At 43.7% G+C, this 20,045-nt stretch overlaps 1 protein-coding gene across 5 annotated transcripts in view; it reads right to left on the bottom strand.

The window, feature by feature from the left end:
• Nucleotides 1-20,045, bottom strand: part of LOC141135725 (V-type proton ATPase subunit S1-like protein) — a 101,375-nt gene that overhangs the window by 40,438 nt on the left and 40,892 nt on the right. For 4 of the 5 annotated variants that reach the window (XM_073624455.1, XM_073624454.1, XM_073624456.1 and 1 more), the window contains one exon: nucleotides 433-479. The exons of the other annotated variant lie outside the window; for it this stretch is intronic. In XM_073624455.1, the coding sequence (XP_073480556.1) occupies nucleotides 433-435 (3 nt within the window). In that variant the 5' untranslated portion in view covers nucleotides 436-479. The remainder of the gene's footprint in view (nucleotides 1-432; nucleotides 480-20,045) is intronic. 5 annotated transcript variants of the gene reach the window in all.

Below are 20,045 nucleotides of genomic sequence, written 5' to 3'. Positions count from 1 at the left end.
CGCACCCACCTGAGAGAGCCCACCAGGAAGCTGTTACTGTACTGGACCAGTCATAAGCAACCAAGGAATTTCCAGCTCTGCAGCCAAAAGTAGACACGCCTGTTGTATAAGTGTGGTTACTGGATGGGGAATGTCCTGGCCACAGATTATTTGGCCTGCACATATGACAACTTCCTGATGAGAAAGCAAACACAAGGGTTTTGATCCTAGTCCGAACACGCTGCAGATCCTCACTAGTGATAATGAAGGTTTGCTAAAATCCTTGCAATGTATGAAGTTCATATGGTGCGGATAGTTTTTCCCTCAATAAAATTAATTACATTTTAGGGTAGGCTACATACACTCATAATATGAAGCATTTGCCAAAATAGTTTACAAACAAAACACTAGGCTAGTCTGAATTTATGGGATATCGCTACATATTACACTTACCATAACTCCAAGATAATTCTTTACCTGAAGTTGACTGTAAATTATACCTGTCAAAAAAACATAAAAGAATACAATCACAAATATATGGTATATATTATGTGCTACCTAATAAGTAATCAGGGTATACAGAAGCTACAGCTTCTGATCTTCAGCCGCCTCCACGTGTTTTTTTTAAAGACACTGTTGTTTAAAACACACATTCTTACAAATGTAATGGGGACTGGCTGAACTGGTATTGGCAGCTGTAAACCATGCTTTTTTACTTTTATTTTTACAGAAAACACAGTTTTAATAAAAGAGGGATTTATATACCAAGTCCATAGTATAAAACAAACATGACATCTGCTCATATAAGCAGTAACTTACAAATAGGCAGCATGTGTGGCTTCTCGGTGTTCTGTCTGTACTCAGCCTTTTAACACAGCAGCAGGCACCGACAGCAGAGAATGAGAGAAAGAGCTCTGAGCATCAGCCAGCTCACATATATAAAGGCCATAAGCATGCACATAGGGTGTGCCGGGTGTGCCTGGGCACACCCTAATCCCCCTGTGTGGTGCAGATTCCCCCTGTTGAGGCTGAAGAGAAAGGGACTGGGGAATCTCTGTCCTAAGTCCCTTTCTCTGTCTCAAAAGTGAGACATCAGGGATCTGTTTAGACCCCTGATATGTTACCAAAGCCCCCCCATGGGGTTCCTAAAACAATTGTAAAATAATATTGTGAAAAATAATTAAAAACTAAAATTGTAAAAAAATAATAAAAATAAAAAACTACTGACACTGTACACTGCCCTCCTGATACCATCCACTGCCCTACTGACTGACACCATCCAGGGTCCCACTGACACCAACCTCTGCTCTACTGATACATCCACTGGTCTACTGACACTGTCCATGTTTTAATATATATATATATATATATATATATATATATATATATATATATATATATACATACACACATACACACAAGCATATGTGTTTGAGCCTTGGGGTGCACACCCTAATGAAATGGGCTTCGCACACCTATGATAAAGGCCCATAGAAAGCTGAGACTTGCAATGAGGTCTGGAAAGAGTTGTCATCCCCAAAGAAACATTTGTAAAATCTTGCGATATGCAGGTAAAGGGAGTAGCATCAGCTCAACATTAACTCTATCACACCTATGTATCGCCTAATGGTTTCCCAAAGCTTTTGGAATCGGCTAACAATATGTACACCAGGAGTGCTCAACCTTTTGAAGAGAGAAGGCCACTTAAGTGATTTGGTAATCGGTCACAGGCCACAATTATTAAAATGGTTCAGAATTTTTAATTTTCTATAGCATAATAAACATTTTCCTCCTGCAGCTGCTGAATGCCAGCGGGAGAGAGAGGAGGAGAAGTTGGATTTTAGCAGTTGCAAGCGGAAAATGGAAAGGATCAGCCTCCGCAGCCCCTTCTATCAAAGTGTAAAACAGAATGTGTGACAGGGAGGCTACACAGACCCCCTGGAGCATGGGGCGGGGTCGTCATTGTGACCCCTGATGTTATGCCAGTGTTTGGGGGGGTAGTAAAAACACATCTCAACTATGGGGTTTTACCTCCCTCCAAACCGCAAATGTAAGTAAGCCCTAACTGTCCTGAGCCCCCTATAAGGCTGCTTTCATACTGATGCCGTTTACACGCACCGCATGCTATGCTAATATATGCCCATTGCTAAACTGTGATGTTTAATATACTGACCTTTTATCTTTTAGTTTCTGCTGACATCCTGGTTGTTAGTAAGGTTCCTGTCCCAGGCAGAGTGATAGAGGAAGCATTGGCTTATGTGGCTCCTGCTCCCTCCACAGCCGTTGCTTCCCCAGGCACCGGCTCCATCCACTCTGGTGCTCTGGGATGGCGGGTCGCCATCCCAGAGCAGGAGGTCATGGGCCACATTAGAGAGCTCTGTGGGCCACCAGTTGTGCACCTCTGATGTACACCTTTCTTATGTTTCAGGCAAATAGAGCTTTTGGCTGTAGCACACCATTGTGCTGTACCATAGATTTTTTTTGCTTTTTACCTGTGTGCTCATTTACCTTTAATTGGGACAGAGCTCCTTTAATTGATTACTTGATGATGCTGAAAACCTCCTAATGTAAAGGCATTGGGGTTGATTTACTAAAAGTTGTGAGTGCAAAATCTGGTGCAGCTCTGCATAGAGACCAATCAGCTTCCAGTTTTTTTTTTTAATCAAAGCTTAATTGAACAAGCTGAAGTTAGAAGCTGATCGGTTGCCATGCACAGCTACACCAGATTGTGCACTCTCAACTTTTAGTAAATCAATCCCACTCTCTAAGATGTGCCCAGGAGCCAGCAAAGTACTGACACCAATATTCTCAGCAACTAGCATGGAAGCAGACACCAACTGTGAACAAGCTTTGTAAATTTGGTAACGTTTCTAAATTCTGGACTAGTAACAGGAATGTAAATGTATAGTTCATAAAAAAACAGACAGACTATGAAATAGTATTCTGAACAGAAAGGGTGGGCCATTTTCAACACATGGGGGGAGATCTAGGCTACTTTCACACTGAGGCGTTTTAGCACTCAAAATAGCGCCTGAAAAATGCCTCCCGTGCTTTCCCAGTGTAAAAGCCTGAGTGCTTTCACACTGGGGCAGTGCGCTTGTGGGACGTTAGAAAAAGCCCTGCAAGCAGCATCTTTGAGGTGGTTTGGAAACGCCGTATACACCGCTCCTAAACCGCCCCTGCCCATTAAAATGAATGGGCAGCGCTGCCGAAGCGCCTGCAAAGTGATTCGGCAGTGCTGCAACACGGGCGCTTTTAACCCTTTCTTTGGCCGCTAGCGGGGGTTAAAAGCGCCCAGCTAGTGGCTGAAAAGTGCCACTAAAACAACGGTAAAGTGGCGCTAAAACTAGCGGTGCGTTACTGCTAATGCTGGGCGCTTTCAGTGTAAAAGTAGCCTTACTAAAACTGGTTCACACAGAATCCGGTGCAGCTGTGCATAGTAACCAAACAGCTTCCAGGTTTTAGGGTCCTTTTACACAGCAGTCTGGCCGGTGGACTCAGTGGGGGATCCCTGCGCTGATCTCTGCTGAGCAGGTGGATGACAGGTCCGTCTCCATTCACTGCGCTTAGACGGACCTGTCAGAGCCCCGCTCTCCTCGATGGGGAGATCGAATAAAAAGGGACTGCTTGCCCTTTTCAACCAATCCCATCCAATCCACCAGACAGATGGAAAATAGGGTCTCCATCCATCTGGATTTCACGAACAGGATCGGATCGGACAGCAGTGGGTGGCCACGAACATGTCACCACTGACATCCACCGCACCCCATAGGATTAAATGGAGGGTCCGATCAGGTCCACCTAAAAAACTGACAGGCGGACCTGATTGGAAAGTCCGTGTGAAAGGGGCCTGAGCCCTGGTTCACACTGACTGTGGGAATGAAATTGCACGAGTCCAGCTGAACTCGCACAATTACATTCCCACATGTTAGTCCCGACTTTGGGGGCAATTTCAGAGACCCACACAGATGGCAATGGAAATCGCACCCCAAAATCGCCAAAAGTAGTACAGAAATTACTTTTTGGAATCAGTATGGCACCGCAAATGCGGCGTTGCACCGATTCGGGCGCTGCCATTGCTGGCAATTGCCGCCGATTTGGCATGTGATTTAACATGTCAAATCGCATGCCAAATCGCATCAATGTGAACCAGGGCTTATTGTCAAAGCTTAATTGAACAAGCTGAAGATAGAAGCTGATTGGCTACCATGCACAGCTGCACCAATTTTTTTGCACTCTCCAGTTTTAGTAAATCAACCCCACCGTGTCCAAAAAAAACACCACAAAAAGCAGGTTAAATGCAGCCTCCGAACTGCCATAAGTACTTCTCAAATAAAGTTGCGTTCATTGAAATATACAAATTGGCGTCTGGAAACGAGATGCAATCAAGCGTAAAGGTCTCGATACTGTCTATAATACCTGGATCATTTAAATTTATAAAGACGGACATCCTTAACCATACAATATATGGAAGAACAGATCAAAAGCCCATAATCAATGGGATACGTTTCGGACTTCGATAAAAATGATACAATTTTGGGGAATGGGAACAAAATACCCCGTAGAGAGGGGGAGAGATTTTTTTTTTCTTCAAAAATGAAAGATAAATAAGATAGTGAAGAATGATATGGATGGAAATAAATGTAAGAGTAATAATATAGAATAATCTAAAATAAGTAAACTAGGGAGGAATGGTAGGGATGAACGGTAGGGATGAATGGAGTATGGACATGGTAAAATAAATATATGTCAGATGGTTTAGTTTAGAACAGGTCATTAGAAATTAGGATGTAAAGATAATATTTTAAGGAGAGGATGCTATATAATAATATACTGTTCAACTTGATGATGAAAGATATTTATATGTATTTGTATAATTGTTTTAAAAATTAATAAAGAAGGACTGAAAACAAATAAAGTTGCGTTCCAAATGCAGTAAAACAACAGCCTTCAACATGAGCCTTCACAAACGTGCTCTGATTTCTATCAGCTTCGGGGCTCTTAAATAAGTGTATCACAACAGATCTGAATGAAAGTTCTGAGAAAAAAAAAGAAAGTTGGAAAAGAGCTGAGTCATGATCTGTCAAAGTCACCATGGCCTGAATTTTATGGGTGAGCTATGGCTTGCATAGTGAACTGTGAGTATTCAAATCCTGTCACATGTGGGTGTGGGATGAGCCCTAAAGCTGGCCATACATTATACAATTTTCTTATTCAATTTCCTTTAGATTTACCCTCAATTATGTAATGCAAGGGCCTGCCTGATTGCATATAAATTGAAAGTGTTTAGGTTTGACCTCATATTATATGGTTTTGGTAAATCTAAAAGAAAATTGTTCAAGAAAATTGTATAATGTATGACAAGCCTTAGCCCTGTGTATGCGTCAACTGTAAAAGTCGCAAAGCATACACAGGGCCCACACATCGCTGCTTCTGGCAGTTCTGGAAACTGAGTAGAACAATGTGGTTGGGGTGAAGAGCAGTTGAGTACATGATGCTGGGGAAGGGAGCATTGAAATTAAGCTGTTGTTTTGCGCCTACATGGGCCACGCCCATACTCATTTTGAAGCTCAACTCCAGGAAGAAAATTTTCCCTTATGGTGTGGATGGCCCAGCATTGCAAGAGCTAAATGCTTGTTTACGTCTAGGGGACAGAAAAAGCAATCTTACTTACCTGATCATCCACTCCCCCGGCACTCGCCGCACTCCACTACACTCCAGTGGTGAACTGTCCCTTGGCACCCCCAATGTAGGACTATAAGCTCTGCACTAGCCTTCATGATATAAGAGGCCCTGAGAATTAAATTAAAGGTATTCCATGTCACCTTACAACGGATCTTCAGTGAAAACACTGGTTTCTCATTTGTGTGTCAGTACAAGTTACTAATAAATATTTGCTTCTCTAACCTCCACCTGAACCTCAGCACCAAAACATGCAAAACTAGAACTGCCTTTTATATAACGGTCACATAAATATTACTGAATTAAGCATAATAAATCCAATAACTGGCAATTTTTTTTTAACATGTATTAAAAGATAAAGACCAAAAACATTTCTGAAAAAAAGTTTATTTATAAGCTGACACTGCTGGAGTTCCTGTGGGTGGCAGACGGTGGAAGACAAATGGTATAGGCTGTGGCCTGTGGAATGATTTACAGCTTGGAATCTGACATGTAATCATAATGTGATTACTATCACAAGCCTAGACCAGTGTTCATGGAGGGGTTTGACTTGAGGATTGAAGATTACTAGGTGGTTGCAAGTTGATATATTTCTCAAAGCAATTAAGACTATCAATCTTCAGTTTATTTCTGTAGAATGGATGGACAGCCTTCAGATTAGGAAGTAAGGAATTGAAAAACATTTGTTCTTCATCTTGAATAGGGGCAAGACTTGTAAATTTCTCACGACTTTGATTAACAAGTCTTTTAAACCTAGATGGACTCTTTCCTTTTCTTCTGTTTCCTTTGTCTTTGGTTTTTTTAACCACTATTGCTGGACTTGAGATGCTGTTATGATTAATTCTTCATTCTCTTGTTTAGGGATGATATCTTCATCTGAACTAGCCCCAACAGAAGAAGTGACCCTACAAAATGATTGCTTTGTTAGTTCACATTTAAATTCTGATTTTATAAACATTTTTATTGTTAGTGCAATTTATATACATGGTTTAAGCAACTAAATCACATATGATGCATAACACAATATTGTAGAGGTAATTAAAACAATGCGCAAATTAGTTTAACATTTTTTTTATATTTTCACAGCAAGAGGAAAATCTTTTGTGGCCTGACAGTAGGTAATGTTATGTTGCTGGATATAATAAGTGGATTGTTGCATACCCAAGCACTTTCATATTAGTGACATATTCCCAGTAATGCAAACCTAACATTATAAATTAAATTTAAACAATGGTATTGCTCCTTTCCTATGGTCCCAATTTGCACTGCTGTCACACATGAAAGCTGTTTAAAGCGGAGTTCTGCCCCCCCAGCAAAAAATTTAAAGTCAGCAGCTACACATACTGTAGCTGCTGGCTTTTAACCACTTAAGGACCAGCCTTGTATTGGATTTTAGGTGTTTACATGTTTAAAACAGTTTTTTTGCTAGTAAATTACTTAGAATTACTTAGAATCCCCAAACATTATATATTGTTTTTTTCTAACACCCTAGAGAATAAAATGGCAGTCAATGCAATACTTTTTTTTTGCATTGTATTTGTGCAGCGGTCTTATAAGCGCACTTTTTTGGAAATAATTAACTTTTTTGAATAAAAAAATAAGACAACAGTAAAGTTAGCCCAATTTTTTTTTATATTGTGAAATATAATGTTACGCCAAGTAAATTGATACCCAACATGTCACGCTTCAAAATTGCACCCGCTCGTGGAATGGCGTCAAACTTTTACCCTCAAAAATCTCCATAGGCGACGTTTAAAAAATTCTACAGGTTGCATGTTTTGCGTTACAGAGGAGGTCTAGGGCTAGAATTATTGCTCTCGCTCTACTGGTCGTGGCGATACCTCACATTTCGTGTGGTTTGACCACTGTTTTCATATGCGGGTGCTACTCACGTATGTGTTCGCTTCTGCAGGCGAGCTCGTCGGGACGGGGGTTTTTTAAATTTTTTTTTTTTTAAAAAGCATGACAGGACCTCTTAAATATGAGATCTGGGGTCAAAAAGACCTCAGATCTCATATTTACACTAAAATGCAATTTAAAAAAAAAAAAATTTAAAAAAATGACATTGAAAAAAATGTGCCTTTAAGACATATGGGCGGAAGTGACGTTTTGACGTCGCTTCCGCCAAGCAGTGTCATGGAGACGAGTGGGCGCCATCTTAGCCTCACTCGTCTCCAGGCACAGAAGGGAGACAGACGCGATCGCCTCCGCCGCTACCGACGGCTCCGGTAAGCGGTGGAGGGCACCGGATCACGGCGGGAGGGGAGCCCCTCTCCTGCCACCGATAAAAATGATCTCGCAGAGAAATCCGCCGCAGAGACCACTTTTATCTTAAAGCCGACCGCCGCACGAGAACGAGGATACCGGGGTTATGGCAGCTAGCTGCTGCCATAACAATGATATCTGCCGCCAAAGTTTGGATGTACATCGGCGTGCGGCAGTCGGCAAGTGGTTAATATTAGGACACTTACCTGTCCTGGAATCCAGCGGTGTCGGCACCTCAGCCAATGTTTCCATCGTCTCTCAGGTGCTGCCGCCGCCATTCGTAGTGAGGGAACCCAGCATTGAAGCTTTTCCACTTCACATACTAACGGTAGACAATTGTTGGCCAACAAACACGAATGTAGTGACGTACTAGACGTAGTACCATACTATAAAGAGGAATTTCATTTCTCAAGTGCCACCCTTTGGGTTCCTTCTGCTAATTCGTGTTAGTAGAAGTTTGATGAGTGTTGATTCGCACTTTTCAGTTTGTTTCTGAACGACCATTCGACAACCAGCCATGTTGCAAAATAGGAGGAGAGAGCGTGCTATTATTGGGCTTGGAGTTATTGCTTTGACCCAAGTCCAGTCCAGGAACAGGAGGAGGAGGAGTTCTTGGACCAAAAATTGGTTGTTTAATCATGACCAATTATGTCATGTGCCATTGCTGTGGGAGCTCCAGGAGAATAATCCGGATGATTTTTGGAATTATCTCCAGATGATGGACCTCTGCTTTCACCAACATTGGTGACCCCCTATATTAAGAAGCAGGACACATGCATGTGGCTTGTCATCACTCCAGAGCAAAGGCTCATAGCCACCTTGCGATACTTGGCAATGGGGAGAAGTCTCCAGGACCTCAAGTTTACCACTGGGATCTCCCCCCAGGCTCTGGGACTCATTATTTCAGAGACCTGCTCAGCCATTATTCAAGTCCTGCAGAAGAACTATATTGGGGTACGTTTTTACCTTTAAGATCACATTCTATATATTAATGTTTGCTAATGTATTGGATTAATTTGTTGATTACATAATTATCAATATTGGAATATGCTGTGAATGTCCTCTTTGTCCTCATGCATGCTGTAAGCTTTTTCTGCTCCTTTTTTGGCCTACATGCATATTTTCCATAACTAACTTCCCCAGCATACTATCCTGGGCCCATACACACCTAGCCTAGTAACTTAACAATGTTTTTTGTCAGCTACATTTTGGAGCTTACCCTAAATAACCCCTAAAATGTGTACAAATGTTATTGTTGTCCTCAAATTCAGGCAGAGTGCAAGAGACCATTTTTTGGGGCCCAAACTCATTTGGAACCCTCCCCCCCAAAATGCTGACTTTGCAAAACCCATACACACTATCCCTCTTTTGTGTTCATATTTCTGTACAGATTCACCAAACCATGTAATGCAAGGGCCTGCCTGATTACCTACAAATTGTAATGTAGAAAGTTTTTGTCTCCTATTACATTGATAGTTTATTTCAGAATGTCCATATGTGCTGCAATTTGGACAGTGTGTATCCAGTTTTTTTAGATTATGACACTTCTTACCTGTCCACTGGGCTGCCAATAGTGTAAGTATGGAGGGGCTGGCCAAAGTATCACAGATTATTTATGCAAACAGCTCTCATGGAAGTGGAGAGGGTTACCTGTCCAAAACATCTACCCATTACCTCTCCCCACCCTAAAATTTTGCTAATGGGTGATGATTCAGATAAGCTGACCTTACACTTTTGTCTTTAAATACTCATTTAAGTTTTATCCTTATGTTGGCTAAGCATGTTTGTGTCAAATCTGCTTGCAATGTTATGTGCAGAAGTAGTATTCATTTATTTTTTAATCCGCAGTTTCCTTCCAACCCAGAGCAATGGCAGGCCTTGCAGCCCAGTTACACCATCAGTGGGATTTTCCCAACTGTGGTGGTGCTATTGATAGCAAGCATGTCCAGATTGTCCCACCATCCAACTCTGCCTCATATTATTTTAATTATAAGGGCTTTTGCAGCACAGTCATGCTAGCTGTAGTGTCTGACAACTATGAGTTTTTGTATCTGGATGTTGGGAAGAATGGCCGCAACTCTGATGGAGGAGTGATTATGCAGACAGAGTTCTACAAGCGGCTCCAGAATGGCACCTTAAACTTGCCCCCTGCTGAGGAGAATGTTGAGGGCCTCAATTTTGTTTTTGTTGCAGGTGAAGCCTTTGCTCTAGGGGAATATCTGATTAAGCCATTTCGGCATCCTATCAAGTCGTTTCAGGCTATTTTTTGACTCCAATCAACCTGGCACTCTACAAGATCAACCATGTGGTCCTGTGCTGTTGTATTTTACATAATTTTTTAAGGAGGAATGCTACCAGCTAACTTGCCTCACTGCCAAGTGATGTGGACCCTGCAGTGGCAGGCCCAGCTGAAGAGGCTGCAGCTCGGCCATCTGTGGGCATGCTGATGCCTATTGAAAATGGCCATGCTGGATTGCCTTCACAAATTGCCAGAGATTTACAGCAGAAATACCTTGATTATTTTGTGTGTAGAGGGGCAGTGGCTTGGCAGCAAAAATTGTAGCTGATCATGCCTAGGATTATTTTGAGATCATAAACTCATATTTCACTTGAACTACTGTTGTCTGTGTTTCTTATCTGTCTAATATGTTCACAAATGGGCTTTATTTTTGCTACTTGCTTCAATAGTGCAAATGTAACTTATTTGCTACATGAGGTGACAATATCTTCTTCAGCTAACTATTATGGTGTGCTGTGGGTCTTTTACACACACACAATGTTTTTGTTCTTAATGGATCTAATGCATGAAGTTCAAAAACATTATGCCTTTTCAACTCTTATAATTTTTTTGAGGACTAAAAATTGCAGGAGTTGGCCACATTTAAGAGCACATTGTCACTGTAACTACAACAACTTAACAAATACACTGGAGCACTGGAGCATTAAGCCACACATTGTTTATTAAAAACATTTTACTCAAAGCACATTTATATGTGCATTTTAAGGTTTTAAAACAAACCAACATCTTGGTGTATAACATGTATGTTTTGCATTATTTCTCCTTTTTGGGGGCTAAACAGGCATGTTCTAAAACATTAGATACACATCCCAAACTCAGGAACTGACAAAGTTTGATTTTGGTAAAGTGAAAGCCAAATGAGACATTAGTATCCCAAGACTGTGTGGATGTTGCCTTCCTCATATGGGGTGATCTCACCCCTCTAAAAGCCAAAATTTGAAGCCACGTACACGTAGAGGCATAACATTTAAATTTCCCTTATGATCCCATGCCGCAAATGTGTGTAGTTACCAACATCTTTTTTTTAAACCCACAAAACACACAGTGTGTCAACATGTGCTATCTCCCATTCCAGGGTATCAATGGATGTGTTTCGGGGGGGGCAACCCCTTCTTCTGAGCTACTTTAGTTATGAGGAAGGGGTTGCACCCCCAAAACGCGTCCATTGATACCTAGTGATGGTAGATAGCACATGTTGACACACTGTGTGTTTTGGGGCTTTTTGCAAACTAGATGTATGGAAATACACACATTTTAGGCATGGGATCATGGGATCATGATGGAAATAAGAATGTTAAGGCACAATTTGGGGGAACCTTCAAATTTGGGATTTTATATTCTTAAAAAACATTACAATTCACATTAGTTAGGGCAGGGTTTCCCAACTCTCCTCCTCAAGATGCAAACCCAGGTCATGTTTTCTATACCTGTAGAATTTGGCACAGGTGATGTTGTCATGTTCACTGTTAGTAATTCGCACAGTGTTTTTAGACAGAGGAAAATACAGAAAACATGACCTGGTGGTGCACCTAGAGGAGTGAAGTGGAGAAACACTTTCTGTTCAGTCCCTAAACTTTCACATTTCAAAATCCTAAAAACATTGTAAATATTAAAAGGGTAAACAGGAGCCAACAAGTGGAACAAAAAACTTCAGAACAGGCAAGAGGAAATTAAAATTTGGCAAGCATGTCCACAAAATCTCTGATTCTTTGCTGTAAAGCAGTGGCAGCCTCCTTGATTTGCTCCAGATCCTTCAACCAATTCAACATATCTGCACTCATTCTGCCAATAGTGCATTGTGGAAGATCATGACCTAGTTAGAAGAGTAAAAAGTATTAAGGGAACGATGGTCAAGTGGCTGAGGAACATTGTGAGTTATGGTCAAGTTACTAGTCAAATTCCGTAAATACTTACCTACCCAGTCTATTGTTGCTTACAACCTGCTTGCCCTTTAGACACCTATACTACTAGGAATGTACACGCTGCAACTACTCTGTAATCTTGACCCTGGTGCCTGGGTCTCCAAAACTCGCATACCTAGCAACACTGCCAGCTCCTTCCTTCTCCATGCTAATGTTAATGCACTACATACTTTGCTAATGTGTGGAGTGGGTGTTTTGTTTGGACATCTAAACACCACATGTATACACATTTGAAGCCAGATTCCAAGAAAACTTACTTGCACAAACAAGAGGCTCCCGAATACTTTCTTCCTCTTCTGGGTCGCTTTGGCCCTCAGTGTGGCTCACATCAGGGGACTTGGCATCCACAATGGCAAGGTCTGTGCTGGGTCCAGGAGTCAGCTCCCATGGCTCCAAACAAACATCCTGGATGAGCTCACCACACTCGCTTTCCTCTAAATGAAACAATACACCATTCATTAAGCCACCTCAAGCCCCATCTGTTTCTCGCATCCATTTTGCTACATTAGTTGACCACCCTTGCACTTGGTCTGATGTCAATGTTTGCTCCTTACTAGTGGACTCCACCATGCTGCACTCTGGTTGTTTTTCTGTGATAAATGCATAGAAAAGGGAAGATGGTATCGTTTTACAGAAGGCAAACATTGGACAAGTGCCAACATTTAAAAAGTCCAGCAGTTGCCCCTAACCCCTCTTGTCTCCTATGGGATAGGGGATATATGATGATCATCCTAGCAGGCGTGACTCTGTGTGACTGTGATTCCCGGGGCCTCTCCTCTACTCATGTCTACACCGGCAAGGCTGCATTAATGGGCACTGATGAGCCAGGCAGCAACCAGAAAGTGTTCTTTACCCCTTAAGTTCTGCCCTAAGCCCATGGCCTTTGGCCCACCTAGAAATACTTCTGTCGGTGGCTAAATGAGTGTGTTTGAAGTTGTCACTTACGTTTTTGGGGGGAAGATGGCCTTGTTGCCTTCCCTGTTGGGGCCCGAGTGAGGGAAGCCTCCCTTCATTCCTTGTGGTGGCTTGGCTGGAGCCTCCTTTTTTGGTGCCTCCCTGTTGAAAGAAGAGAAAAAAATGAAGAAATGTCCAGAAACATGACCAAATAAGAATGTTCATATCTGCTTTATATTTCCCTTCATCTTTAGTATACCAAGTCATACAAAGATTATAGAAAACCTTATATATAAATCTCTAGAGCTACTTGGAGAAAGAACATATATACACAGCTAATTTACACATATACATATTGGTTAGAACCAAATATTGCTTACTTTTTTTTATGATCTGATGTGTGTACTGCACCTGGTCTTGTTCACGGTGTTTGAGATCAGACCATCGTTTTTGGATTTGGCCTTTTGATTGTTCCACCGAAAATTCACTCTGAAAAACGGCGATGACCTTCTCCAAAATGATGTCCTTTCGGCTGTTGGGCCTTTCATAATTGCACAGCTTGCAGTCGTAATCGTGCTTCTCTAGGATGTGCACCATCTCCACCATCTCACCTTTGCTCGTGGAGGTTGCTTTGTGCCTCCTATGAACTCCACCACCGGGGAGCTGCCATGAATCTGCAGAATCCGCCATATTGTCCCTCCCAAATGTTCCGCCGTGTGTGTTGCATGCAGAAGAGAGAGGGTCACGCCCCAGCGTCATGACGCACTGAGAGCGGAGTTTCAGGCATGCGCAGTGTATATAAAGCCAGAACGCACAGTCGATGGAACAGCCGTAGGAACGATCTTGGAGTGGAGGACGAACAATCGCCAACGCCAGAAAGGAGCCATAAAAAGAAGGTACAATTGGAAATTGGGGCATAGGTGGTTAGTGGCCCATACTGCTTAGATTGAGGCCTATATTGAGACCAGCTTATGAGTTAAGCCAGACATTATGGTTTGTCTTGTGTTCTGCCTTGCAGCCATTATATAATTTATCATGACTTATAAATTTACTGCGCCTGATTTTCTACCCCAATTCATTGACCTGTACTGGGAGCTGCCCTGTCTCTGGAAGGTCAAGAGCAGAGACTACTCCAATAAAATATTGAGGAAGGCAGCTTTATTAGAAACTGCTCGAGTTGGTGAAACCAGTGTACCCCAGGGCAGACATCAACTATGTGAAGAACAAAAATATCAAACCGGAGGAGTACTTTTAAAAGGGAGCTCAACAAGGTCATGGACTCAGAGGGATCTGGAGCAGCAGCAGATGACATATATGTCCCCAGGCTGTGGCATTACCACAGCCTGCAGTTTTTGACTGAACAGACAGAACCCAGGCCATCGCTGTCTACACTCCCTTCAACATCTGCTGAGGCCACAGCTCCTGGGTTCCACACGGGTCCTGCTGCACACGAATAAGATGTGGAGGAGCCCAGCTTGACCCAGGTATAGCATTGTTGAACATATTTGTATCCAAAAATACAATGATGATAACTAGACATTATTGTTAAAATATTTCTGCCTTAACAAAGTGGTTTCCATATCAATAGACAGTAGTGACCAAAAATGATTTGAACAAGAATTAAAAATGCTGGGGTCAGAATTATAGTCTTTTCTATTTGTCCACATTCAATTTGCAACAGTGAAGAGATCAAAATTGTGTGTGATTGATGACCAAACCCTAAAAAAGATTCTAATTATGTCCTATTTTCATACACAGGAAAGTGTCAGTCTGGAGGAGCCAGCGGTCAGCAGCCAGTCGGAGTCACAGATCCCTCCCCTACGCCCTCCTGCTAAAAGGACCAGGAAGAGCAGGAATCTGTAGGAGGCCACTGCTGCCTTCCTCATACAGGCCACTACTGCCCTCCGGACAGACCCAGATGAGGCTGAGGGATTTGCCGTGGTGACGGGCAATAAATTAAGGGAGATGGACGGTGAGCAAAGGAGCAGGTGTGCAAATTTCAGAAAACACACACCTGTGTGATTTTGTGGCCCCACATCCACCACCTCCACAGCCACCCCACCCACCACAGCAACATGGCGGTCAGTGGCAATACCAGTTAGAAGACCCCCAACAAGCCCGCTGGACTGGGGATTTTCACCTCTTCACCACTTACTAATTTCCTTTTTTGTTTGTTATAATGATTTTATTTGTTATATTTTCTATATTTGTGTATGCATAGAATGCACTTGGTTAAGTTCTTTGTATTTGAATGACAGATAGCATCTCTAATTTAATTTGCTTAATTTTTTTCTGCACAATAAAAAAATTGTGTAGAATAATACTTGGCTATATGTTTTACTTTAAATGACAGTTTGGGAGTAGGCAGTTACATTTTAAAAAACACAATGTAAAATTAACAAGGGACACTAACATAGTTGTATCTTTGATCTTAACCACTTGAGCCCCAGCCATTGGCTGGCCAAAGACCAGAGCGTTTTTTTGAGATTCAGAACTGCGTCGCTTTAATTGACAATTGCGCGGTTGTGCGACGTGGCTCCCAAACAAAATTGACGTCCTTTTTTCCCCAGAAATAGAGCTTTCCTTTAGTGGTATTTGATCACCCCTGAGGTTTTTATTGTTTGTGCTATAAACAAAAAAAGAGCGACAATTTTGAAAAAAAGCAATATTTTTTACTTTTTGCTATAATAAATATCCCCCAAAAAAATCAAAAAACATTTTTTTCCTTAGTTTAGGCCGATACGTATTCTTCTATATATTTTTGGTAAAAAAAAATCGCAATAAGCATTTATTGATTGGTTTGCGCAAAAGTTATAGCGTCTACAAAATAGGGGATAGTTTTATGGCATTTTAAATATTTTTTTTTTTACTAGTAATGGCGGCGATCAGCAATTTTTATCATGACTGCGACATTATGGTGGACAGATCGGACACTTTTGGCTCCATTTTGGGACCATTCACATTTATACAGCGATCAGTGCGATTAAAAATGCATTGATTACTGTGTAAATGTGACTGTGTAATGTGGAAATGTGACTGGCAGTGAAGGGTTTAACCAGGAGGGGTGCGCTGCAGGGGTTAAGTGTGTCCTAGGGAGTGATTCTAACTGTGTGGAGGATGTGCTACGTGTGACACGACACTGATCACCACTCCCGATCACAGGGAGCTGTGATCAGTGTCAGTGTCACTAAGCAGAACAGGGAAATGCTTGTTTACATCAGCATTTCCCCGTTCTTCCTCTCCATGAGACGATCGAGGGTATCCCCGCGGACATCGAGTCCACGGGACCTGCGATCACACTCACGAAGCTTGTGGCAGGGTTGCGCGACCACATAGCAGCAAATTTAAAGGGACGTACCTGTACGCCCATTTGCCTGTCCGTGCCATTCTGCCAACGTAAATGTTCGTGCGGCGGTCGGCAAGCGGTTAAAAACTCAGGGATTATGGTGTTGTGGTAACTTGCCCAAAAAATAAAACAACAAACATAATAATATTATTCCTGATATCACTAGAAAACAAATGCCTTTTAAAATACGTTTGGCATAACTCCATCAGTATCACCAGCAAAGCAGCTCTTCTATCCCATTAAAGAAGAGAATGTGCACTGCATTTCGACATTTCATAATTCGCAGTGTCACGAATGTTAATTGTCCTTTACAAACACTAGTTTACAAGACCGACCGCTTGCAGCTCATTCCTTGCTTCCGATCATGCGTGTTTGTACTTTTGACTTTTGTGTGATGGACTTGTGTACAGATGATATGAAAATCAGACAACAGACCCTTGTCTGCCGAACATGTACTAGCCTACCATCCAACATTTGTTGGCCGAAAGTTGGACAACAATTGTCTGAAGGAACGTACTAACAGTCTGATTTTAGGACAACGGTCTGTCAACAGACAATCCCCAGCCAACAATCAGATCGTGTGTATGAGGCTTAAGAGTTAAGCACAAGGGCATCAATATTTTCAAGATAAACATGCTTTACTTACCCAATATGCCGCACTCCCCGATCTCAGTAAAGAGCCGATGACATGGATCTTTACCCATGTGATCAGCTGTATCCAATCACAGCTGATCACATGTAAACAAGGAATTCCCGTTATCAGCTTTCCTCTCCTTGCACTGACAGAGTGTGAGGAGAGGAGAGACAAACAGAGGCATTTCCTCACAGGGGAGATCTGCACAGATAATTAGGGCACTGATTATCAGTGCAGCCCCAACTGTGCCAAGCAGTGATGCCAGTCAGTGCCCATCAGTGATGTCAATCAGTACCCATTAGTGATGACGATCAGTGCTGCCTTTCAGTGCCCATCAGTAACTGCCCATCAGTGCCTCCTATCAGAGCCATCCATCAGTACCCATCAGTGCTGTCTATCAGTGCTCATCAGTGCTGCATATCAGTGCCACCTATCAGTGCCCATCATTGCTGCATGTCAGTGCCTCCTCATCAGTGCCCTTCAGTGCCGTCTCATCAGTGCCCATCAGTGCAGCCTCATTAGCGCACATCAGTGAAGGAGAACAATCACTGATTTAAAAAACCCAGTGGTGATTAAATACCACCAAAAGAAAGCTCTATCCGTCTAAAAAAAAATTAATTTGGGTACAGCAGTGCACGAACGCAAAGTTGTCCTTCAAAGTTTGACAGCGCTGAAAGCTGGCCTGGGCAGGAAGGGGGTATTGTATTGTTGTTAAACACTGTCTGGCTTCTGCTTCTGTAGTTTGCTTTCCTTCCTGGTCAAGTGACTCCTCTTCAATAAGGTTGTAGTACTATCTAAGCACTACTTGTGGGAAAGACCACTGAAAGGAAAGTTATATATGAGGATGGCAGAGCAACCACACTATTTATCAAAGGTAAACTTTATTCCAAAATTCATATTTTGTTTTTTTGTGCATTTTGGAATAAAGTTTACCTTTGATAAATAGTGTGGTTTCTCTGTGATCCTTATACACTGAGCAAAATTATAAACGCAACACTTTTGTGTTTGCCCCTATTTATTATGAGCTGAACTTAAAGATCTACGACTTTTTCTATGTACACAAAAGGCCTATTTCTCTCAAATATCGTTCACAAATCAGTCTCAGGCTGGGTTCACACTGGTGCGACACGACAGCCGTCCTACTTTGGATCCGACTTTGCCCTGCGACATGAAGCCGGCATGTGTCCGACTTTCAATGAACGGGGATCCGACTTGGATCCCCGCCAATGCCGGCACTGTGTTTGGTATGAATCTTTAGGGGGGAACTCCGCGCCAAATTTTAAATAAAAAACCGGCATGGGTTCCCCCTCCAGAGGCATACCAGGCCCTTGGGTCTGGTATGGACCTTGAGGGGAACCCCCTACGCCGAAAAAACGGCGTGGGGGGTCGCCCCCAATCCATACCAGACCCTTATCCGAGCACGCAGCCCGGCCGGACAGGAATGGGGGTGGGGACGAGCGAGCGCCCCCCCCCCTCCTGAACCGTACCAGGCCGCATGCCCTCAACATGGGGGGTGGTGCCTTGGGGGAGGGGGGCGCGCTGCGGCCCCCCCACCCCAAAGCACCTTGTCCCCATGTCGATGAGGACAAGGGCCTCTTCCCGACAACCCTGGCCGTTGGTTGTCGGGGTCTGCGGGCGGGGGGCTTATCGGAATCCGGGAACCCCTTTAATAAGGGAGCCCCCAGATCCCGGCCCCCCACCCTATGTGAATGAGTATGGGGTACAGCGTACCCCTACCCATTCACCTAGGAAAAAAGTGTCAATTTAAAAAAAAACACTACACAGATTTTTAAAGCATTTTATTAGACAGCTCCGGGGGTCTTCTTCCGACTTCGGGGGTCTCTCCGGTTCTTCTGCCGGGCTCCTCCGCTCTCTTCTGCTCTTTTGCCGCTCTTTTGCTAAAGCGGAGGAGCCCGGTCTTCAATCTTCTGCCTTCTGCCTTCTGCCTTCTGCCTTCTGCCCTCTTCTCCTGATGTTGACACGACGCTCTCTGGGGCTAGAATGCTCTCTGTGCGCTCTGCTCTGACTTATATAGGCGGTGACCCCGCCCCCTTATGCCGTCACAGTCCCTGGGCATGCTGGGACTGTGACGTTTTAGGGGGCGTGGTCATCACCCGATGACCACGCCCCCTAAAACGTCACAGTCCCAGCATGCCCAGGGACTGTGACGGCATAAGGGGGCGGGGTCACCGCCTATATAAGTCAGAGCAGAGCGCACAGAGAGCATTCTAGCCCCAGAGAGCGTCGTGTCAACATCAGGAGAAGAGGGCAGAAGGCAGAAGGCAGAAGATTGAAGACCGGGCTCCTCCGCTTTAGCAAAAGAGCGGCAAAAGAGCAGAAGAGAGCGGAGGAGCCCGGCAGAAGAACCGGAGAGACCCCCGAAGTCGGAAGAAGACCCCCGGAGCTGTCTAATAAAATGCTTTAAAAATCTGTGTAGTGTTTTTTTTTTAAATTGACACTTTTTTCCTAGGTGAATGGGTAGGGGTACGCTGTACCCCATACTCATTCACATAGGGTGGGGGGCCGGGATCTGGGGGCTCCCTTATTAAAGGGGGCTCCCGGATTCCGATAAGCCCCCCGCCCGCAGACCCCGACAACCAACGGCCAGGGTTGTCGGGAAGAGGCCCTTGTCCTCATCAACATGGGGACAAGGTGCTTTGGGGTGGGGGGCCGCAGCGCGCCCCCTCCCCCAAAGCACCAACCCCCCATGTTGAGGGCATGCGGCCTGGTACGGCTCAGGAGGGGGGGGGCGCTCGCTCGTCCCCACCCCCATTCCTGTCCGGCCGGGCTGCGTGCTCGGATAAGGGTCTGGTATGGATTGGGGGGGACCCCCACGCCGTTTTTATCGGCGTAGGGGGTTCCCCTCAAGGTCCATACCAGACCCAAGGGCCTGGTATGCTCTTGGAGGGGGAACCCATGCCGGTTTTTTATTTAAAATTTGGCGCGGAGTTCCCCCTCAAGAACATCTGAGCACAAGTCGCGTGCCAAAGTCGGATCATGCAAGACGGCGATCCGACTTTGATC

This window comes from Aquarana catesbeiana, linkage group LG01, assembly GCF_042186555.1.
Source record: "Aquarana catesbeiana isolate 2022-GZ linkage group LG01, ASM4218655v1, whole genome shotgun sequence".
Classification (NCBI taxonomy): domain Eukaryota; kingdom Metazoa; phylum Chordata; class Amphibia; order Anura; family Ranidae; genus Aquarana; species Aquarana catesbeiana.
Note: the sequence above shows the minus strand (reverse complement) of the source record. Positions and strands in the feature narration are given on the sequence as shown.